At 42.0% G+C, this 25,020-nt stretch overlaps 1 protein-coding gene across 2 annotated transcripts in view; it reads left to right on the top strand.

The window, feature by feature from the left end:
• The window catches only part of wnt7bb (wingless-type MMTV integration site family, member 7Bb), a 46,999-nt gene that overhangs the window by 11,563 nt on the left and 10,416 nt on the right, over positions 1–25,020 (top strand). For both annotated transcript variants that reach the window (XM_012880323.3, XM_012880314.3), the window contains exon 2: positions 633–859. In XM_012880323.3, the coding sequence (XP_012735777.1) occupies positions 633–859 (227 nt within the window). The remainder of the gene's footprint in view (positions 1–632; positions 860–25,020) is intronic.

Here is a 25,020-nt window from a genome sequence, read left to right as displayed (position 1 = left end):
AATGTAAACATGTGGCACTTGCTGAGCTCTTCTGGGACTTTAAGTTCGGCCATGTGCTTTGGTCAGAGGAGTCTAAGATTGGCCTTTGTTTCCACAAAAAAAAAAAAAAAAAACCTCCAGGTGGGAAATAAAGAGGGGAAAAAAATTTATTTCACGCATTAACAACAGAAGAGGACCCATGATGCTTTGGGCCTATTTGTCTTCAAAAGGCCCTGGAAGAGAATTTGGCCTTGTCAAAGAGCATGGCAATAAATACAAATCTGGACGCCTATGCCAGAAAGCTGAAAATGAGATGCCTTTAGGTGTTTCAGCAGGGTAATGGTCTGAAACACATGGCCAAGTAAACATGTTTTAACCTACTTGCCCGGATGTCAAATCTAAATCCTACAAAAACCTTTAGGATGAGTTGAAGAGAGGAGAACATAGGAGAAAATCTAGAGATTGTGCAAAGAGAAATATTCAAAGATCCCTCTCTCTGTGTACTTGCAGAGGACTAAGTGCTGTCTTATTGGCAGCAGGGGTTGGGCAAAGTACCACTAGGCAAGTTTCTAACCAACCTCTGTTTGTGTGTGTCTGTTGAATGTGTTTGTGTGTGTCTGTGTGTGGTGGCGTGTTTCTCTTATTTCCGGCAGGGCCCTGTCCTCGGTTGTGGCTCTGGGTGCCAACATCATCTGCAACAAGATACCGGGGCTGGCACCTCGCCAGCGGGCCATCTGCCAGAGCCGCCCAGACGCCATCATTGTTGTGGGCGAGGGCGCCCAAATGGGAATCAATGAATGTCAGTATCAGTTTCGATATGGACGCTGGAACTGTTCGGCGCTCGGAGAGAGGACAGTCTTCGGTCAGGAGCTTCGAGTAGGTCAGTCCGGTTTCTTTCACTGCAGAGACAGTGTGCTTGTGTGTGTAGGTATGGCTATCCCTGTAGAAAAGTCTACGATTTACCATTTGGAGTGCTTAGGATACTTTTTACAGAGAGCTTTAATTTTTGGGACTCCTGGCCTTCTTTGCTGAGCAAGCTTTATCTCATTTTGACTTTTGGAAGCAAGATAAATTTAGATTTGCGGTCAGTTCAAATGTTAAAAGCAGTTGGATTGGGAAAAAATCTGGCCAAAAAGGATTTCCATATTCCCCTGGTTGATCACACACTTATACATAGTCAACATAAACATGTTATTTTAACACAAAAATAAGTAAAAGAAGCCAAACGTAGTACTACCAAAATATTACAATAATTCTCATTCAAATGTCATTGTAACAAGTTTATACTTTTGTGTCTCGTTACTTTCTCTCAATAATGACTTTCTTCTCGTTACTCTTTCATTAAGGCCAGATTTGTTGAGTGCACAACTCATAGTTGTACTGGCCGCAGTTTCTCCAACCTGAGCAGTAAATATCTGCTGCTCCTCCAGAGCTACCATAAATTTCTTGGCTCTTTCTCTGAATAATGCTTCCCATCCCCAAGTGGTCACTTTAGGTGGGCGACCCCGTCTTGGTAGGTTTGAAGTTGCGCCACAGCGAACAGAGCTTTGTGAGATGGGTCATGGAGCAATAAGCAATAATTCGTTATGTTAGATAGAAAGAACTCAAAAATAGTGATGTGAAGAACAAAAGGTATATTTTTAGATGGAATATGGTATGAAGTCACACACAGTCTCTCTGTGTTGATCTCCAGTCTCCGTCCGTGCATGGAGGTACGTCCATGTGAACAGCTGCCACTCAGGGCTTAGCTCCTTCCTGCCCACAAAATGCCGGAGAGCACGCCCAGCAGATCAAGACTCTTCTCTTGTTAACAGCATTATAAAGTTTTGAGTTACTTACTTCTTCACTGCTGTTTTGCTGTGTACTTTTTGTCAATATGCTCATATGAAGCAACGTGTGAGAAGGGAAGGGAAACGGCCCAGACCGGGTTGCAGCTGGAGCTTAGGTAGAGAGAGGCGTGGCTTGATACACATCTTGTTTTGGTCTAGAGACAGCGCTCAACAGCGCACCTAGTGGTGAACTTTGGCTTATCCCTCCATTACCGTTTGGGATCTTGTTTTTGCTTAGCTGTACACTTTTTCCTTAAACTTCTCCTCCACCTTATCCCTGCCCTGTCTGCTGTGTTCCCTGACCTCCATGATTGTGTTTTCCTCCGAGGCCTTCGCTTTATTTTTTATCCAGATTAAAACACACAGGTGGCAGTGTGCTGTATTACTGTTGCACTGGATTTTACTTTAGGATAACGGAGTAAAGACGGCTGAATATAAGTTATTGGTTTGCTATACAATTCCGTTCTATTACACAGAATCCCAATAAATACATTGCAGTTTGTGGTGGTAATCTGGTATGAATACTTTCTGCATAGCTGTGTGATGGGTGAACTGTTTTGGTTAACACTAAAAAAATAAATATCCTTGTCTTATCTATAAAGAGAGAAAAGAAGCTGCATAATGCATGCCATCATATTGTCTTGATTTGATGAAGAATCTGAAACATTTGGTGCCAGTCCCCAACCCGCTGAACCCAATGACATGTGTCTCATTACAAGCCAAACCCAAGCTACGCACATCATGCAGCTTAAAACTCAAACCAGTAACACAATGTTTTTGGCTTTTTTTTTTTTTTTTTCTCCCACCGCGCTCACAAGAGCTTCACGTACTGCCGATCCGACTCCATCGGCCTCAAGTAAGTTGAGGGGTGCTCTCTTCCAGCCTGCTGCTCTCTGTCGATGAGGGTTCTGCTTCTGTCAGGCTTTGCAACAGGCCGCCTTCGCTTGGCCATGTCAGCGTTCTGGAAAAGCTGCAGGAAAAGTAGCACTTCACTCCTAATGGGGAAAATCTACGGTTGAAAAATGATATCTCAAATGAGGAGACAAGTAATGGTGTTATTGTAGAGAAGTCATGTTGAACCGGAAAGGATGGACACATCTGTTGTTAATCGGGTGAAATTGGTTGTGTCCGCGCCTGGCTGCTTCGTGAGAGAAGGTGCATAACATACAGGAAAAAAAAGACTTACAGCTAGCAAACATTCAAACTGTAAATTTGATTTTGTTGGAAATAGTTCAAATCTTTTCTCTGCTATTTTTGTTTAAGATTTTCATTTTTTTGTACCCTTTTTCTGGCATTGCCCTGTGGTTTGACTGTGGATATAATTCAGTGGGTTTGCTCTTAAGGGGTAGCTGAATTGAGTCCAGCTCTCTTCACAAATGAACTTAGAGCCAGCGTGCTAGCTGCATCCCCTCTTCTCCTGGTTTTGGTCTCTTCCATATGGACTCTTGCAGCACCCGTGCTTTGAGAACGGATTTTCCTTGATTGGTGCGTCTGGACATCTTATCTACATTTTTTAAGCACCTGTTATGCATCTACCAAAAGCAAATGACTCGATAAGAACCTCCACTCTGAGATGATATACGCGATTAAGATTTCCCTTTTGGATAAACACCACTGATCATCTTGAAAGTTTTATGCTGGTGCCTCCAGCTGACATTTGAGTGCAGATCTTCCATGCAGTTTGTTGTTTTGATGCCGTGACATTTGCGTCTCTTTTAGTCCTGTTAGAACATACGGCCTTTCGCCTTCCGAGGCCAGATTCGGCATTTGATTCAGGTTTTTGTTCTTAATCTTGACAAACACCCATCTCAAGTACACTTAAAAACAAATGTTTACTGCACATGCACTGAATAAATGAAAAAAAAAAATCCCACTTTGACCCAAACTGGATGGTAAAATGCTATAGCTTTCCAGAAGCTTCTTACAGTTGTTTGCTTGAATTCTGGCCAGTTTCTCCTCAGTTTTCTTGACCATCTTGCTCACACACACAAACTTTGAGCTTTTCTCACGCATTATCTGTGAAATTTGGGTCAGAGCTTTGTGATGGACACTTCAAAACATTGACCTTTTGTCATTTAGCCACTTTGTAACTAGGGTCATAGTCCATTTGCAGGACCCGCGTGTGCCCAAGCTTTTACCTCCTGCTTGATGCCTAGGGATGTTGCTTTAATATTTACCCACAATGTTCCTTTGTCTTGATGCCAATTATTCTGTGAAGTGTACGAAGCCCTCCTGCAGCAAAGCTTCCTCAAATTTGGATGCTATCATCTTCATGTTTCATAGTTCGGGGAGTGGTGGCCTAGTGCTCAGAGAGCCCAGAGAGGCTGCAAAGTTCCTGGTTTGACTCCCATAGACTGCCTCTTTGGGTCCCAGAACAAGAGCCTTAGCCCCACAAGACTCACTGGGCACCGCAAGGTGGCAGCCCACTGCTCTCTAAGCGATAGGTCAATTATATATAGCTTACCAGTCTTTCCAGTTTAAGTCAGTACAGGACTCGTTTCATTGTGGATAATGAATCGCCACAAGGTCTTATGGTTTTGTTCTGGGGTTGATTCATCTCTGGGACAAAGAGATTGTCTCCTTCCTGAGCAAAATGATAGCTGAGCACTCCTCTGGTGTTTATACTTGCATATAATTATTTCAAGAGACGATTGTGACACCTTCAGGCATCCTTGCACCCAAGGACGGACCAGCCTTATGGAGAGCCATAGTTATCTTCCTGATAGCATGGCTTATTTCTATTGATTTGTCCATGATGTCACACAATGAGGCAGCATGTTTGAGGTGCTGCTTCAAAAAAAAAAAAAAAAACACCCACAGGTGTGGCTCCATTTGACACCAAAGTTGCTTCAGAATCACATATTGCAAACTGAGGTAATTCCTAACTTGTCAGACAGTGAGGGGAAATAAAGGTGATGTGTCGCTTGGCTCGGTGTATGTAAAAGGTTTGAAATGTAGTATTTATCACTGCCGTATTCTGATTACTGAAGGTATTTGCTTTCACTAGATTGAATAAGGGGTATCAGAGTCTGAATGGGGTCTGAGCACAAATGCATTTCACCCTATTTTAGGTTTTTTGGGGATCTATTGGTAAACCTTATTCTAACGAACCTAAACAAATTCATGCGTAAATGTTCTTCTACCTCACAGCCAGGCGCTATTTCGTGTTGGTCTAAAAATAAAAATAAAATACAATGAAGTTTGTGGTTGTGGGAAGAGACAGCAAATACTTTTGCAAGCCGCTGTATGCCGCCCTGGGAAAATGTGTAAAAACCACAACTGCTGCAGAGCTGCAGTGTAAGGTGGACATTACATGTAGAAATTGTACATTTAACATTTTCTCCAAACAACTTACCAGTAATTTCAAGATTCATAGATAACTTTCTTGGCTGGGAGAGTTTCCAATTTTGATTTTATTTGCCCATCGCTGAAAATTTAACTGTGTTTCTTTAACTCTGCCTCTAAACCATAGACCTGTGGAAGCATGACATGAAATTATTGAGTCTCGTCCTTCCTTAAAATGCTTGGATTGTGTCTACAACTCGGCAGATGTTGATGTGGGAACATCATAATCAAGCTCAGGGCCAAAAAGCTCTTCGCCTTCTGTTCCAATTTAAGATTTTCACTCAGATCGTATAAACTTTCCAGGAAAGCACACATTAATAGTTGGGTTATTTAGCATAATTGTGCCTGGGGTATTCTGACTGACACAAGATTAATTACAGTGAAAAAATTTATTACCCTCAAACTTTTACCTCAAAGACCAACGTGTTTGATTGGGATTTGATGTGATCGTCCAATAGAAGTTGTGAAATGGAAGCGAATGGATAGATGGTTTTAAAATGATTTAGGATCAAAATCTAAATTATGATGTATGCATTTGTATCCAGCTATATTAGTAGAGCCTTTGTGGATCCACATTTTGCTGCTATTAAATCAAGACTTTTGAGGTGTGGCTCTACCCGCTGGACACGAGCTAAACCACTTCTGTCCTTAACATCCCTACATGTTTTAATTGTCTCGCTGTTCCAACACAGCAGAGTCAAAGGGTCAAATTAACAGCTTACCATGTCATCAAGTTTTTCAAGAGCCACCTAATGACCCATTCATTTGATTCAGGTAAGATGAACCAATGAACCATCTAAAACATGCAAGACCCTGCATCCCTGATCTAAACCCATACGCTCTACATCTGGATGTGTGTTTAGGGTCGTTGTCCTGCTGGAAGGTGAAACTCCGCACCAGTCTTTAGCAGCCTGTAACAGGTTTCCTGCCAGGATTGACCTGTATTGGGCTCCATCAGTCTTTCATGAAGTCTGACCAGCTTCCTTGTGCTTGTTGAAGAAAACCTGTGTAGTCTTTTCATCCAAACAAACATAGGTCAAAAAGTTAATTTATGGTCATCTGATCGGGCCACCTCTTCCACATGTTTGCTGTATCTGCTACAAAGCATTGTGGCACATTATTTATGGCACTTCTAATGGCTTAATTTTAACATTTACTTTTCTTTATGCCCTTGTTCTACAAAAATACATTTGTGGCATCCATAGTCAATGGCTAGCTTGTCAACACTGTGGATCCCTTGAGCTCCTGTGCTTTGGCCTGTCACCTGTTAGGTGGATGACCATGTCTTGTTTAGTGTGCAGTTGTGTCTCCCTCTTTATATTTTTAGATGATGAACTGAACAGTGCTCTGTGAGATCTTCAAAACTTGATTTTATAACCTATCCCTGCTATAAACCTCTCCACAACGTTCTCCCTAGGTTGTCTGCTGTGTTTCTCAGTCTTGATGATGCTGTTTTTTTTTAAATTAAAGTTCTCTATCAAACCTCTGCTGAGGCCTTAGGTATTAGGTGTGTTCTTAAGTCAATTTGTTGCGCTGGCTCTTTTAGTATGAGATATCAGACTAAAGGGGCCAATTACTGTAATGAATCACCCACAGAATCTGGAGACCCGGAAATTCAGCCGACACAAGAGTTAAATGTTTAAAAGAGTTAATTAATAAACTGGTGTAGCCGAAACTGGAACTGAATGGAAACTATAACTGGATCACTGCAAGGAAGGGGAGAATGAGGTTAGTGGTCAGGAGATACTCAGTGGAAACACTGAATAAATGCCACTAACCTTCTCAGATGCCGGGACGTTGCACTGGCTCTGAAGATTGATCCAGTTAGTTCAGTATTGGTGATCCGAATCACTTGGTGACTGATTCGGTCAGTGGTAATGCTTGGCAAGACAGGAGCTAGCAGACGTGTTGTAGGCAGTTTGGAGGGGGGGGGGCAGCATGGACGGGGGATCAGTCCACAGGACAGAGGTATCGAGAAGGGCTCGAAAAGACAGTAATACGGGGTCCAAGTGAGAGAATCGGTAACAGGTGGCACACACACCGGGCAGAGGTTTCCAAGCGGGATGGAGACAGGAAGCAGGTCTGAGGTTCAGGCTTGGTTCGTTACCGAAAATCATGAGAAGCCAAACAGGGCAGAGATAGGCAGGCTTGGTTGATAGGCAAGGCGGGAGGTCAATGCCCAGAGATCAGAAGCCAACAGGATTATCCGACAGGGGCAAGGCGGGCAGGAGAAACAGGAACGAGGCAGGTCAAAACACAGGAGCTGAATCAAGGAACGCTGGATGGTTTACTCATTCGATGGCTTTCAAGAATCTTGCAACAACACACTGGAAAAGTGAGGAATAAACAGTGCTCCTCCCAGGTGCAACAGCTCCCAGTCATCTGAGGGTGAAATCACTGAGACTAATTACTGGTAAGCCTCAGGGAACAGGAAGTGACGGGAAGGGATTGCAGCAGCAGGGTCACAGGCAAGATCAGACAGGAATCATCACAAACACAAATACATGCCACACTTTTGTTCAGTATTGCGTTCGCATTGTATTTGTTAAAAAAAGTAAATCAAGCCATTATCTTCTTTTTTCGCATTTATTAAAGGCAATATAGCATGCAAAATCCACCTTTTGTAGCCAATAAATACATTTTTCAAGCTGTTCATTTTTCTCTGAACAATTACCTCACAAGCCGCTAAGCAATGTCATGAGCTCTATCAATTTCCCGAATCCATCCATCCATTTTCCATCAAGCTTTTCCCTTGTGGGGTCGCGAGGGGTGCTGGTGCCTATCTCCAGCTGTCAATGGGCGAGAGGCGGGGTACACCCTGGACAGGTCGCCACTCCGTCACAGGGCAACACAGAACAGGACAAACAACCATTCACTCACACCTTAGGAAAATTTAGAGAGACCAATTAACCTACAGTCATGTTTTTGGACTGTGGGAAGAAGCCGGAGTACCCGGAGAGAACACACAGCTGCACAGGGAGAACATGCAAACTCCATGCAGAAAGACCCAGGGTTGGACTTGAACCCAGGACATTTTTGCTGCAAGGCAACAGCGCTACACTATAAGCTCAGGGATGCCAAAGCTACAAACGGATAAGACAACATGGTCAGCTGTTTGGTGTATTAACCCTCACAATTCATAACACCTCCCCCCAGCATAGCTGAAAAATGGCCGAACGGGATGAAGTGCCTCCCTTGCATTTAAAGAGACCACACCAAAACAAGGTGCCTTCAGACACTCTTCAGAAGAGGGGAAAAGAGAGGCGACAATAACAAGGAATTCATACCAAAGCGCTGCAGTTCCACTTTAGATAGACCACAACTGAATGATCTAAATGTGAAAAGGAAGCCATTTAATAGCATGATATGTCCCCTTTAACTACTTTGTGTTGGTCTACCCCTTAAAATCACATAAAAAATATTTAAGTATGCGGTTGCAATATAACAAAGTCTGAAAAAAGAAACTAAGGTTTAACATTCTTAAGTATTGAAGTGAAATATTTTACTGTTGCAGTATTTTGGGGGGGATTCAAAACACACAATTTGGAATCAGATGAACTAATGTAAAACTATTAATTAATGTCTCTATTCTGTCTCAGGCACTAACATTACTCTCCAGCTGACAAACTGAAAAAAATTAACCATAAGGTCCTGTTGGATTGAAAATCGGGAGTCTAAAAAGATCTTGTTTTCCTGTGCATAAACCTACTTTGCATTCATACCTCCTGCCCTGCCATGATGTTGGCAGGAAACAGTGCTGTGGCTTTGTGGAAATGTGGATTGAATTATCCCGTGCTAAAAGAGATTGGTGTTATTGAGCGATTTGTTGCAGTCTGTGAAGGACTAATTATGGAATTATAGCCAAATCCATCAGCCAATCAGTGTCAACAGAAGGCCTTTACTGAATCACACTAGCAGGATATTTCTGGATACTTCTGCCTTTATTTGTTGATGGCCCTTTTTGTGCAGTGCGCAGTAAAAGCTTCATGTGAATTGTTTTATGCTTCTAACAAAGCCAGCTTGCGTAGGAGGTTGGCTTTAAATTTCAATCGCATTTTCAATATAACATCGTTTGGTCCCATTTTTCAATTCCGCCTTTCCCGATTCTTAGATGTGTTTGCGCTTTTTTCCTCTCTACTGGCATGTTTTGACTGGGGAAGCCTTGTTCTGTGCGCAACATTACATTCCACGGGCTAACCACCTGTAATAGAGATGCCCTTCACTTAAAAGACATGCCTCTGAACACCTTACAGCTCTTTTCAGACCGCAGCGCACTTGAAGTCGGCGATTAGAGCTTGAAAGTGGACACCTTTCAACGGCTACACTCAGCATCAAAGGCCAACACTGGACCCCTTGTCACAAAATGGCCTGCTCTGGTTACTCCCTGTTTGACTTTCCAGCCAGTTTGTCACCATCCTGATTCATGCTTTTTTTTTTTTCTTTTTTTTTTTATCTGAAAGAGGTTTCTTGTTGTGCCGGCAGTGAAATATGACAAAAGTTAAATCATCCTGCCTCTGGCTCGTTGCACAAGAATAGAGGCAGCACTTGGAGCAGGTGAAGCGAAAGAAAGGAAAAGTTCACCATTTTTGAGGCGAGGTTCTATTAAAAGGTTAAAATGAGTTAATATCTTACCTGTAATAGATCACTCTCATGACGTGCAGAACCCTTTATCTTACCCTGGCTATCAGGAATGCTTGTTTCCACTGTAGGTACCAAAACCGCATAGATTCCATACTTTAATCCCATTGATGCTGGGAGGGTCCTCCTCCTGCTTCGGCTTCAGTGACACAGATCACCATAACAGCAAAATGCTGCTTTTGATTCTAACAATCCAATGAGACCAAGTCATCATTAATCTCAGATTTCAACACAGTAAAGAGGTTAGTAAAGTCACTGCACACTTTGGAGAAATGTGTAACAAGTACCTGGGGTGTGGCGGTGGGGATGTGGGGATTCGAGCCAGGAACATAAAATGCCAATCATTTATAACCAATGATTACACTTTGTAACTTATGTAGAGTCACATCAAAGTCCATATAAAGGTGTAGCTGTAATTATCTAACTGAACAATGACTTCCGTGTTTAATGTTTTAGTGCAGAAGAGAGGAGAGGAAAAGAGCAGCGATGTCCTGATTCCAACCCGGTGCTTTGTGGCCATAACTAGGGAATAGTTTACATCGATTGGCCTGTGAAACAAATCCAATCACTTTTTCACTCAGAAGAGGTCTCAGAAATTATTCACAGATTCTTAACTATTTAACATTGCTCTACGTGTCCCAAAGAAACGTTAACCACAGACACGGGGCATAATCAGTAGTTTCTCTGCTCCATTTTAATTAAAAACATCTACATTTATGGGGTGCTGTGTTTGTTTTTATTTGTGTTTTGAACAAAAACGCTGCAAAAAGGCACGTTAACCTGTTAATGTATCCCGCAAACACCTAGGCCCGCCTCTAAATTGCAGATACTCAACCCTTCGGCAGGCACGCAAGAGCTTGGTATCTTGATAAGGTAACACTCAGAAGGTCCAACCTTAAAAGTCAAACTTATTGTAACTGTAACCAGATTGTAGGCGATAAAGTTGGAAAAACACAGAGATGTAACAGTTTTTCCCTTGCCTGGATTACTTTTTTATTTTATGTACCTGCACATGGATGGCTAAAGATATAGACTGTGAAATTACAACTGTTACAAGTTAAAAAATTTAAGTTGATAATAAAAACACACTCAAAAAATGCTATTCTGGAGATTTTCTTCTTGGGGTGTGTCCAGATGTTTTCCAGAGTGGCCATTTGGAGTCTCTGAATTGCCACTTTGCAAAAACGCCTGTACATATGAAATTCAAAAGGCATTAATTCCTTAATCCTTCCACTTACAGTCATCAGTGAGGGCCCTACTGAAAGGTGATACCCAGAGGATTAACCATCCATATCCAGATTCACAATAGGCACTAGTGAAATCTAGGTGATGCATAAACAAAATAAAAAGCTCCTTTTGCTTTTGTACATGACATAAAAGAGTCAGAATAGGTTCCATGTATTAAATGTATATTTAACTTAATATGAATTGATTTCCCAAACTATTTACATTCTAACATTTTTTGTTGTTGTTGAAAGCACACTGCAAAAAGTACAAAAAAGTAGTAAAAGAAGGCATTCAACCACTTCACACAGGTGAGCGAAGCACCTCTCCAACCCCCACGCACACACAGGCAGGCCAGCTGATAGCCTTGTCTGGGCCCGGGACATCATCGTCTTAGATGGCCCATGATATTCTGTAACTAGTGGAAGATTTATGAAAATGTACCATTTAAAGACATGGTTGGTACCCCATTCTATCTATTCCTTTCTCCTTCCATCTTCTCCCTCACTCTCTTCTTCCCGTCCCACCATACATACCTGCTCAATATTTATGATTTACCTAGTTTTCCTCTCAGAACAGATATTCCTGCCAAAGAAGGCTGACAGTCCTACAAATCCCCAAAACCAATAAATTACGCAATACTTTGCTATATGTGATACTTTGAATATAATTTTAAATACATATATCGGATAAATGAGGGATTTTCAACATAGTTTAAAGATCTCAATGTATTACCTCATGAAGTTATCTAATTAAAACCTCAATCAAGTATATGGTAAAAACAAAATACACAGACAAATTTTTAGTTCTCTTGAAATTGTTTCCTGGGTTAATGTGCATCATGTAATATATTAATCTACTGCTGTCTTACTAAAAAAAAAAAAATAACCTGGATAGCAACTTAGTGCAGACCAATCACCATTTCTATGGCAGCGTGAGCCCCACTGAGTGATTTTTATCTGTTTGGCAGAAAGAGAAAATAAACCATGCTATCAAACTTAAAAAATAATTTCTGCATTGATTTACTTAATGTAAAGAAAGATTGATATACTTGACACATGCCTCCCCAGTTTTATTAACATTTTCCAATGTATAAATGTCAGTTTTGGGACTTTTTGTTTTCCATACGTCCTGGATGGTCCAAATTGTTTTAATTTAGACTACTGCTTGTTTTCCATGTTAAAATTTGAGCTCCAAATGACATGGGCCAAATGAAGTTGTGCCTGATAAGAAAGTCAATCTAAAGCAAGTTATGAAACAGTGCAGCCATTAACGTTTACCAGTCTCTAAAAGTTTCCTATTAGACCTGGTCTAATTATAACTTCCATTAGCAAAGATACACAACAGGTGTCTGACAGAAACGGCTTGTTAATGCCATTAGTGCAGACAACACAAAGATGAAAGTGGGCTATACATGTGACTTAAGGTATGATTCAACAGGTTGTGTGACAGTAGCAATACATAATAGATTTGTTTAGTAAAGCACTTGTCTACTAACAATATATCCCTAATCACTCAGACTGTGCAGAAACAAACAGCGCTTATGCTTGGTGTTTTTAAATCAAGTTTTGAGTTTGGCGCCACATGCCATACACCGCTTTGCTTAACTTCAAGTTACTCGAGTTGTTTTAAGCTGTTAGAAGTCAATTTTGCTCGTAGCACCTGTCAGCCGTGCTTAGTTCCAGCATTTTTGGAATAATCACAAATTAAATTGAATGAAGAGGCCAAGGGAGTTATCTACATTAAAAGACTATGAGCTAGTAACAGAACGACACTTAAAGAAATCCAAATTATCCTTTTAAACACATGCAGGTACAAAATATGTTTAATCTTAGTTAAAAAGGGAAGAATGGGAAAAAGGGCCACACATTTTTTTTGGAAAAACCCATACTTTGTTAAAACACAGACAGTAAAACAGAGACAGAGGGGGTTTTCATGTCTGAATGTTACTGTCATGTAAAGTATCATCTTGCAGCTCTTGTTCCTTTTCCACCCCAGGAGCTCAGAGCATAGTGAAGACAGGGGTAAATCTACCTGCCAATACTCAAGGGCTGCAGGGGCCACAGCGGCACCTAGTCAGATAAAGGATACTGAAGTCAGCAGGCTCATTGAAAACCAGTTGTGTGGAAAGAACTCCCAGACAGGCACGTACTTGGTTGGAGGCTAGAGAGTCAGAGCTCCTCCAGGCAGAGCTGCCTCTCAAACGAGGGGAAAGGTCACTTTAGACAGATAGTGCCAAACATAAATCAGGACTGGTTTTCTTTTCCATATATCAGGAAGGCAAAGCCTTGATAGAAAATGTGGTTAAAAGTGCTATTGGGTGTCTTAGCTTCATGCTATAGCTTTGTTTGGGTAGTTTGTATTCCATGTTGCACTGTTGCCTACCATAAACGATCCTAGGGTTGATTCACACCGTGCTCTTTTCTGTTTGGAGTCTACATGTTCTCCCCACGCAAGCAGGGTTTTATTTCCTGGGTACTCAGGTTTCTCCCAAAGTCTGAAAACGGGCATTTTAGGTTAACAGGTAATGCTAAACTGACCTTTTCAAATCAGCCTGTTCAAGAGTTAGCTCCTCTAAGTCCAAGACCAATGTACTCGACTGGAAATGAACTACTCCATTTCATCCAGTGGACTACTCGCTTCATGTCAGGGGCATGTCTTCCTCAAGCAGAGGAGTTTGAGTTTTAGTGTGTTTTTCGCTAGTTATGGTAGGGCAGAGTGGGAAATAGACAGAGAGGAGCTTTAGCTGCAGCAGGTGGAAGTCTGCTCGGGTTTGTCGGGGTGAAAAAACAGCATAATTCTTAATTTACTAGTCCTTCTGTCGTAGTATACCTTCATACAGGTCACAGGAGATGGATCACGACAGAAAGAACCAAGATTCTGAAATGAGCTGGACTAAGTCTTAGCATTACCTAACTGCTGAGTTCGCTTTGGAGGTGTGTCCCTCTGAGACCCTGAGGCTGGAGGGACTACATATTCTATCTAGCCCAGGAATGTTTCGGGATCCCCTATAATGAGCTGGAGAATCACAGATAAGCTGAAGCTGATGGATGGATGGAGTACAGAGTGCGTGCCTGCATGGTGCGGTGCTGTAATGCCCGTTGAGACAAGAGTGACCCTCACGAGAGCCTGACTCAGATCGAGAAGAAAACGGATGGATCTCTTTCACATTATGTGAAACAAACACACAAACAAACACACAACACTCCTCCCCATTTCTATAACAAGGTGAGGAATTTGTGCTTTCAAAGTCCAGAAAAGAAAGGGAAAGGAGAATACAGTTTGGAGAAATATTTGTATTTGCACACTCTATTCTCTATCCCATTGTTTAATGGTCATGTCAATCAATCTGTGGCTCTACCAGTCCAGCCATTCGTCTTTTTCTCGATCTGTCCATCTCTGTCCAGCAATCTATCCATCCGTTCATCAATCAACATCAGTTTGTCATTCCTTCATACTAAACTGTGGTTTTTGCAGATGTGCATGATCCAGATTCTGACATGTAGAAATAGATGCTATACATCCATTGTGAACTACTTTAAAAGTTGCCTTCCAAGGTCAAAGAACTATGGAAATGTGAGTCTTGAGAATTTGAAAATTTTGAGTTGAACAATGTGTAGGAAGCCCGTATACGCTGCACTGCAAGTTTTTGGTCAGAGGATGACAAAAAAACCTTTGCAGATAATAAATGCGCTGGCCTAGCTCCTTCCACTTCTCGGAATCGACTAGCGGCCCGTTGTGGTGAAACCGTATCCCGGCAGAATGCAGAAAGCACAACAGCTCGGTCCAGCCGAGAGGCTAATAATGAGCGGCCGAGAAAACCCATTCCAATGGCCGTGTGGTTCTGTGCGTGCTTTGTTCCCTCATTTAGACGAATCTGCAAGCTGAAATATTTATTCAGAGCTCAACTTTTTTTTTTCTCGTTTTAAATCAGCTCTCTCTCTATATATGTATATATATATATATATATATATATATATATATATATATGTATATATATATATATATATATATATATATATATATATATATATATATATATATATATATATAGATAGATAGAGATATAGATAGAGATATAAAAAAAATATGGACGTGGAAAATTATCAAAAGGATTAAATCTCTTTGCTGGAGACACAAATACGATCAAATCCATTATTATTTAACATGATCAATAGATGAAAGGAATCTAAAAGACTACCTTGTTTGAGAGGGAAGCTCCACAGCTAATAGTCTCGCTTTAATAAATGACATAGGTACAGTGTTGGACGTATGAGCCAAATCAGTGTTAAACCTTGGAGTTTGCACAATGAAGATAGTCCCAGACTCATCCTTTAAAACTGAAGGGGGGTTTCAAGAGCGCACAAGTGGATAGTCTGACTCGACTCCCTAAAATCCCATCAATCTTTCCACTGTTGGAGTATTTTCCCTCCCTTTCTGGAATTTCTTCCTCTCTTATTCTACACCCTGCAGGCCAAACTGTGCTTATCAGTTGGGATGCGTCCTGATTCAACCGATTCTCTTCGTCCCATAGGTGAAAAAAAACAAAAAAAAAAAACAAAACACACGAAAAGCTGCCATGGACATATGACGTAGCGAGCCAAATTCTTCATGTATCGCTGGCCCATTTGTTTATAACCGAGCTACCAGCTAAGGTGCAGATTCACTCCCAGGATGCCAAGAGCTTGACACAGCGCGGATAACAGTGTGGAAATGACGCGTGCATTGTGTTATGCTGGAACGGTGTTGGATAAAAGGCCTATTTTTCAGCCCATCATCATGTGGGTAGCAGTAATCCTTCCTGCCCTCCTCCATGTGAGTCCAGAGAAAACAATGTGGCGGTATGGATGCATGCATATGTGTGTGTGTGTGTAATTTTGTGTTCCTCCACCCTACCTCAACTTTGTCAGATAAGGGAGTATGATGTTTTGTTGCTCTGTGGTCATCACGGTTTAGAAAAGGTCATCACTTGCTCTTTTCCTCCTCAGCCCTCCACTCCCCTACCCTCGTCCACAACATGTGCTTATGTCCAGGGCGGGGCCTTTCACTGCTGGGCCCCTTCACTTGCTCGTTCATCAACTCTGTCTCCCTCTCAGATTGTGTGGGTGTGTCTGGAGCAGAGATCCCACTAAATCATCTCATGCCCACCCAACGTTGGGCCGCGACTCGTTGTGGACCCCGGTCCTCGGGGGGGGGGGGGGGGGGGTTCTCCTGTCAGTGCATGCATCGTTTTGGCCCCTGCCCTCCCCGCAGCGCCGTGTTATCGTGGGGGGGAATCTACGTCCGTCTGTGTCTGCCAGTGACACAGACGGACGCGGGAGGAAACAGGATGCGAGAGGATCAACTTTTAATCTCGCAGTGCGCTTTGTCTCGCACATCCCAAGCTGATCGGTGTGTTCACTGCATGATGGGCACTTACATGTGCCAACAATCACATCGCTGCTAGCCTCTTTAACTAAGTGGGGAAGAGTTGGCAGGTCTGGGGAAGGGAGACACTTGCAGGACAGAGAGTATTTTTTTTTTGGAAAGCTGAAGCTGGATTAAAGGCTCAAGAATTTAGGAAGATTTGGGATACAGTGGCTTGCCTTCTTACATTGTGCGATGTTACAGCCAGACGTTTCAATTTATTTAATTTCAAATTATTGAGATAGATTGACTCAAAGTAGTGCATAATTTTTAAGGGACAAGAAAATAGACAATAATTTAAAAAGAAAATGGGCTGACATCAACCCAGTGAAGGCATGGCAGTCCACCTGTACTGACAACCCAAGCTATGATAACCCTCATGGTAACGCTGGAGCAGCTGCAGAGATCTACAGCTTTGATGGTAGAACTAGTTTGTGCATTTCTCACTGTTGGTCTGTGTGAAAGAGATGCAAGAAAGCCACTGCTGGAATAAATCATATGTTTACCATAAGCTTTGTAGGGGACACGGCAAACCTGTGGAAGAAGGTGTTCTGGACAGATGAGATCAAAACTCTAAATTTTGGCTTAAACGCACAAAGCTATGTGTGACGGTAGCTGTATAATGACAGTGGAGGTTTTTCCTCAGCAGGCACGTTGGTGAGAGATGGTAAGAAATCTGTCTGAAGCTCAGATTCATCTTCCAGCAGGGCAATACTCCAAACACATAGAGCTAGCGATGATATAGATCAAAGCCTGATCATGTGCTGGAAAGGTCCAGGCAAAGTCTAAACTTGACTTTCAGTTGAGAATCTGTGGCAAGACTTGGAAAAGTGCTGTTCACCTGATAGGCTCTGTGCAGTCAGGCTGAGCTTGAAAAAAAAAGTAAGAGAGTTGGCACAAATGTCAGTCTCTAAAAGCAAAGCTGCAAAGCGGGTAGGGACATCCCCTAAAGCAGGGGTGCTCAAGTCCAGTCCTAGAGACCTAGTATCCTGCAAATTTATAATGCATTCTTTCTCCAACATCCCTGCATAAAATGCATTGCTTTTTGCCAGGCCTCTGGGGAGCTGAATGACATAGTGAAGAGGGAAACTGGCCATTTGATTCAGGAGTGTTGAAGCAGGGATCCATCCAAAAGTTGAAGGACAGCAGCTCTTCAGGACTGGACCTGAAACGCCCCTGAGCTAAAGCACTTGAGAAGCCACAGTAGCAAAAGGTGGCTCTAAAAGTTTAGACTCATGGGAAACTGAGTACAAATGATCACCACACTTTTTAGATTTTTATTTGTAACCCATTTTGACAATTATGTCTCGTTTTTTCTTCCACTTCATAACTGCATTACTTTACACATAAACCCAAGGACTTTATGATCACTTTGGTCTGAGTTTGGTGTTTTGGGTCTTGCATTTTGAGGTATTTCTGTGTTTTGTATGTTTCCGTAGTGTTTGCTTGTATTTCTAATTATTCCCTGTTTCTGTATTGTCATTAGCCTAATACCCTTAGCTCCTTAGCCTTGTTAGCCACTCAAGACAATATATGATAAGAAGATAGAAATTTCCCTATTATTGTCCCTCAATGGGGAAATTTGGACGTTACAGTGGCATAAACACACAATTACACACATCCATCCATCCATTTTCTGACTCACTTATCCGTCATGGGGCCGCGAGGGGTGCTGGTGCCTATCTCCAGTGTTCATTGGGCGAGAGGCAGGGTAGAATTACACACAATTTTTGGTAATGAAGAAAACAAGGTAATCCAGTCTAAACTTAGTTGTAAAGCAACAGAGAATGAGCTTTATCAAAATCGGCACTATAAAAACGTAAAAATAAATACCACAGTAGGTATTGTAAAAAAAATAATAATACCAGAGTAAATATTGCACATTTATTGATAATATGGAATACTCAGGTAAAAAAAAAAAGATGAAATATTCAAGTTAAACTGTGCAAAACAGTGTAGCAATACTTCCATATTTACTGAATGATACAAGATATTATGCATAATAGTACAGCACCATCGCGGAGTAGGTAAGTAGTGAGTAAATGTACCTCAGCATCTCAGAGACAGTGTAAATGATTCATAATCAGATCAGACCCCATGCAACCATTTGCATGTTGTAAACTGTGGAGTCTATTGTGAGCAGCAGAGATTATAAAGTCTGACAGCAGTTGGGAGGAATGATCTGTGGAAGCGCTCATCAGAGCATCTGGGTTGCAGCAGTCTGTCGCTGAAAGAGCTCTCCAGCTCTGCAACAACTCCATGCATGGGCTGGTAGTTGATGATCATTGATGTTATTTTTCTTACAGTCCCTTTGTCTCCCATTACCTGCACTGGCAGGTGAGGGTCAAGCTGCCATTCATTCTGTTGATTGTACTCACCTTGTTTCCACGTCACAATCACATCTCCACAGTAATAAGCTATCAGGTTTCTTTGGTTTATTGCTGGTTTCCGCACTTCTCACCCTGATTCCTGCGTCCTTTATCCATGGTTTAATCCATCATTCCATACCCAATCACACGTCTGCCTCTGTCTTGTTGCCATTAGGGCATTCAGCAACATTGATTCATGACACTATCACATAAAATCCCAATAAAACACGTAGAATTTTGTGCTGGTGAGAAAATAAGAGTTTTGATTCCAGTTCTGGATACCCGTCTTGGGAATGAGGCCGTGTAATCTTGGACCGATTTGATTTGCAGATTACAGTGACAATGACAAAAGATATCTTCAGGTGAATAGCTTAGTAAATATGTTTCTGACAAAGATTAAGTGAAGTCAAACAGGATCAAAACTGAGGAAAATCCTCAACACTCACCTCATTTGAACTTGATAATTGCTTTGCACAGCCCTCACTTTTCAGATCCCAGCAGGTGAGGTCCTGATTTGGTGTCATTGTTAGGATGAAAGAGGGGGGAAGAAGGATTTGTGCTTGTTTTAGCAAGTCTGAGCATTCAGTCAGAAGGATTTATATCCACCTCAGGGAGCTCAGAGAAGAAAAAGGATGCTTTTGAAAAATGCTTTCTTCAAGGGCAGTTTTCTGTGCCTGGGAGGCAGCTTACTTAAACTCTCAGCATTTAATACTCTACCGGCAATGCTGAATACGCTCATAATTGGGTTAGCTTTACCGCTTAAAGCCCTCTTCATTATGTGAATCAAACTGGGGACCCATCGGTGAGCGGCTGTGCCAGAGCGTGTCACTTCCTCGACTCTGTGATGCCAGTTCTGAGAGAATGTAGAGCCCAGTTCTGGTAAAACAATATTATTTTATTGTACAGGAAAATGGCTGTGCTAATTCCTCGAGCTGAAAAACCTCACAGACCACAACTTTGTCTATAATTTGCTAGGAGCATATGTTCATAGCAACGGTACATAAAGCGGAACGGAAAACAGTAGTGGAGAGGGCTGTAGTCAGTTCAGTGATTGGTATACAAAGCTAGGGGTTTTCCTCCAGCTTTCCTTCCCTTTCTCGGGGCCCCGGAGACACACTTCCAGGATTGGCTTGGTTTTGGTCAGAGCCTATTTTCAGTGCTTTTGGTGTCATAACTTTATATGTTCCGTTCGCCCTCTTTTGATGTAGTCGATTTGAGCTTTTGCTTATTATCATTTTCGTATTTACTCAGCTGTTTTGCAGTCCTGCAGTTTCCCGTTTTGAATTAGCCTTATGCTGTTCTGCTTTAGGGGGAGGATGACTGAATCAATTTGAAGCGGGTATAATCAAAAGGAGAAAGTATTGGCCCCCCCAATTGATTTTTTTGTACTCCTTTTTTTTGTTGTCACACTTAAAAATGACTGATCGTCAAATTTCTTCTAAAGAAAAACTGAGCAGTTTTCAAAAGATGAATTCAAAGCAACCTGGCTCAGGGTGGCTCAAGGTGAAAAGCCTCATAACAACATCTGCCACCATGAGTTTCTGGCAACTGACAATGAGACGCTTATATTGCTGTAGAGGGATTTTGTGCCACAGTTTTTTTTGCAGAATTGGGCAGTTTTCCAGCATTAAAGGCTTGTTTTAGTTCACAGCACCTTCGTCAGATGCTGTATGTGTCTGCATTTGAACCAGGATCTGAACCAGGATATTCCAAAACCTTGATTTTATTGGTGCATTCAGGTGGACTTTCTGATAAGCTTCGCCTTGATTTAGTCGGGCTGTCTTTGTCCGACACTGACGTTTGCGTGATGATCGGAAGCATGTAAGTGAGACAGAAGGCAAACAGAGAAGAAATCTGGAAGGACTGAAATACTTTTTCACAGCCCTCTAATTCCAAAAGTACAGAGAAAAACGCGTCGTTATTTCCACTTTACACACAGCTGGTTTCATAAGTCTGACAGAAAGAGGGACGAGGAGTCTTCAAAGTGTTAGTTTACATTATCAGTGTAAAGACCCGCGACCACCAGCAGGTGACACTTTCCCCTTTGTTCTTTTTCGTGCTGTTTTTCTGTGACAGGATCGTCTTGTTCTTGATGGCCATGAAAACTCAGCTGTGTCACCGTCTTGTCTTATGCAATCCTAGCCTCCCGTGTCCTCGGGGTGTGAGTGCACGTCTGGGAAGAGTGGACTTCACAAAGCTTTCCCCTTCACTGCCCCACCACAAGCTGCCTTAGCTTGTGGCAATTCAGCTGCCCCGCTCGACTTTGCAGGCCTCTGTGTGTTTGGGAGTCTGTTTTAGCTTTTGCGCATGTGTGCGCTTCGCTGTCGCACGGCTTTCAGCTGGAATTCTCTTTCATTCAGCCTTTTTCTTGTGCTGAGCCTCGCAAAAATCCTTCCCGCCCCTCGGTCTTTTCTACATTTTCTACATGTCGTTATACAAACAGGAACTTCAGTATATTTTAATGGCTTTTTACGTGAGAGGCCGACACAAGGCAGCACAGGCTTTGAAGTGTAAGGGAATTATATGTTGTTTTCAAAATGTTGTTTTTGCAAATAAACATTTTAAATATGTAGCTTGTAAAACTACGAGTAGCTTGTAAAACTACCCTTCATTGCACCTACAGATATGTCTGTAACAGCTTTGCACATCAGTCTGCAAAGCTGAAACAGATGAACATCTATTTTCAAGGGTTGCTTCAGATTCTCATTTGGATTTAGGGCTGGGCTTGGACTGGGCCTTTCTAACACATGAATGTACTCTGGTCTAAGCCGGGGCAGCTTAGACTCCACTCCTCGAGAGCTACTGTCCTCTGACTGCTCCAACTCACCTGAATCAAATGGTTGAATCTCCTTATCAGCGTTTCATTCAACTCTGCAGAGGTCAGCCAACCAGCCATTCGTTTAAGTCAGGGGTACTGGAGAGCTCTTGTGGACTCCATTCCTGATCATAGCCACTCCACTTGAGTCCTCGCTGTATGTTTTGGAGTTGTATTGCTAGAAGATAAACCTCTGCCTCATTCTCAAGCCTTTTGCAGCATGTAACTATTATCTTCCAGGATCCCCTGCATTCAACTCCATCCACCTCTCCATAGCATGGTGCTGCCACCACCACGTCTTACTGTGGAGATGAGGTTTTCCGGGTTAGGGTGCAGTGTTTGATTACGCAGCATTTATGAAGGCCAGACATGTCAGTTTTGGTCAGAGCCGACCAAAGCACCCACATGGCCAGTTGTAAACTGGAAATGGGACGACTGCGCTTCACTGGGTAGAATAGTCCTCTTACGGTCAGAAGGTTATGGGTTCCATTTCAGCTTCCCCCTGATCACATGATGTGTCCCTGGGCAAGGCACTTAACCCCAGGTTACCTACCAGTCTGCATAGTAATGTGTGAATGTGCGTGCGTACATGAGTGCAATTGGATGCCTTCCGCTGGCCAGGTTTGTCATAGAGGCCAGATTTGTTGGATGCACGTCTAACAGTTGCCTTTCTGATCGATTCTTCCTCCTGAGCTGTGGATCTCTGCAGCTCCTCTAGTGACCTCTGACCTCTTGACTGGTCCAGTTCCAACCAACCGCTGATAACCCAGTGCTCTCTTTGCCCCGTTTGTCAGTTTTGTTGGATGGCCATTTCTTGGTAGGTTTGCAGCAGTCCCACAAACTTTTATTTTAAGATGATGAACTCTAAGTAAAAGAGGCTGAATAGAAATACACATTACACGACCAAACCTGATCTATTAAAAAAAGGTTAGAAAAATATGTCATCTTTTCTTTTCACTTATTTCTTTCTTTTCAAGTTTGTGGGAAAAGTGTGAAGACCATTCAGGGGTATGGATACTCTGCAGCTCCTCTCGCCACATAAACTCCTCCTCACCTTTTAAAGTCAGAACACTTTTAGTTTTGTTTCTGTTTTACTTGCTTCATTGCTGTTGTTTACTTGAGCTGCACGCTTTTGTTTGTGCTCGTTCAACTTCAATAGTCACAATTGAAGTCAGGTTTCAGGGCCACCTATGCTGACAAGGGAAAAAATAACAATATGGTTTTCACCACTAAGCATGTAATGTGCACCACAATGCATAACAGAATAAAAACATTTTGTTGCTTTTCTACATTCCTAGTTCTTAAAGCCAGACGTACGTCTCCTGTCAACACATCTTTGGCGAATGTTACTGTGGGTCTGGTTGTATTTCACCTGCATTAGCAAAGCAAGCTTAGTCACTTAATAATTATCTACGTATTATGAAGGTGATATTTGAAGAAAAATACAGAAACGTGGCTTTATTAATCAAGAAAATTCATTTCATTGTCTTATGATATATGATATTATAACAGTGACTTTAAAAAATTGTCAGACTTTTTTATATTTGTCCTATTACAATCACAAACTTCTGACTTATTCTGACTAAAAGTAACATTGATGTTTAGGTGGCTTAGTCAGAGCCCTTATTTAAACTTGAGAATCTCTAGAAGGAGGTAAGAATTAGGGTGAAAGCAAGGAGGCTGTCCAACCTCAAATGGTAAAAAATGGTAAAAAAAAAAAATACCAGTGGAAAGATGCAGAAAGCTTAACATCAGTTATTGAAAGTGTTTTGACTGCTGTTATGCCAATAAGGCTTTTCCATTGTTTAATGAGAAGGGTATAAATAATTTTGGCCTAAAAAGTAAAAAAAAACAAAAAAAAAAAAACAAGTGCGAGCCGGTAGAATTGACAAAGACTCCTGGATAGGTGGCGAAACAAAAGAACGAAATGAAAGAACTGAGTGAAAGTCTGGTTGCTTCCCGTATAACTGAGAAGTTGCACAGGCATCTAAATAACACCTGATTTTATTAATGATACCCCGTGTCGCTTGTCCTGTTATCTCATGGGGTCTGCCTATGTCATTTTCAACCAGAAACAGACTTCTTGGTTTGATGTAAAATCATGCTTTGCCACAAGACATGCAGAGGACACAGCAACACTGCACACATGACCCCCAGCTAAAAAGAAAGCACTTTTAGCATCATGCTGTTGCCATGCTTTTCTTTAGCGGGCACAGAGCTGATGGGAAGATGCACAAAGCTAAATGCAAATGTAGCCACACTTTTTTCAGGTATTTGTCTGTAAATAAGCATGAACCATTTTCCTTCCCTTTTTATAATTATATGATGTTTACCAGTCAGTCACAGAAAATCCCAGTGTAGTACCTTGAAGTGTAGAGTTGTACGGTGTGACAGAATGTGGAAAAGTTCAGTTGGCATATATACTCCTTCAAGGCTTTCTGCGTAGTCAAATACATACGCATAAAACGCTGTATGTTTTGTTTGCTTCTCCGCAGCCAACCCTTTGTCCAAATCCCACCAGTATATCTTTTTCCTTTTCCTCTCCTGTCAGCAGCACGGCCTATCTGTGGTCTGTGATCAGCGGACAAACCAAGGCCTGTTGAGGTCAGTGGCTGTGTTAACATCCTCTAGATTTTGCTACCCAGCGCTGCCTACACAGTATTGCTGGTTGTAAATCTCTTGTGCTGTGTCATATTGAATGCTTTCCTCCGTCTCTAAATGTAGATTGCCATTTTAGTGGAAAGCCGCTAAGTCCAAATATATATATATATATATATATATATATATATATATATATATATGTGTGTGTGTGTGTATTCTTTTGTGTACTGGTTTCGGCAGACGGTGAGAAAAAACAAACATGGTGGACACCTCAGCAGGGGCTGTTATCCGAAGTGATGGGGGTGTTTTGCGCGTGGGCCAAAGGCGCACTGAGTCAGTATCCTTGTTTCTGCTGTTGACACGGGAAATCTAACAGGACATGTTTTGGTTGTTTAGAACCTCCTGCGCCCATTTTGAGGAAAGTAATGCTGATCTGCTCGCCTCCTTTCTTGGCTACCAGAGCACACACTTGCCACTAAACTCCATTAGACATCTGGTTTAATATAGCCCCCATTCTTCTCTCCTGGATGTCTCCAAATTCACTGAGGTTTCTCCAGTCAGTCCAATTTTCCACTGGCAGCTTGCGAGGCTATCCCAGGGTGGTTCCTCCTGGAGGACTGTCAGAACATTTGGGGCTAGACTCTTTAGGGATTTCTGATGCTCTAATCGGTGCATTTAATGCAGTTCCGGTCAATGGGATAATGGCTCTTATTCTTACGGCTACAGGGGGGAAATGGTTTTGCAAATGCAGAACAATTCCGACAAATGACTTATTTTGAATAATCTAATTTCCCATGTCTCCTTTAGTTAATGT

This window comes from Fundulus heteroclitus, unplaced genomic scaffold (assembly GCF_011125445.2).
Source record: "Fundulus heteroclitus isolate FHET01 unplaced genomic scaffold, MU-UCD_Fhet_4.1 scaffold_52, whole genome shotgun sequence".
Taxonomy (NCBI): Eukaryota; Metazoa; Chordata; class Actinopteri; order Cyprinodontiformes; family Fundulidae; genus Fundulus; species Fundulus heteroclitus.
The sequence above is the reverse complement of the archived record's forward strand: the minus strand, read 5'-3'. Positions and strand labels throughout refer to the sequence as shown.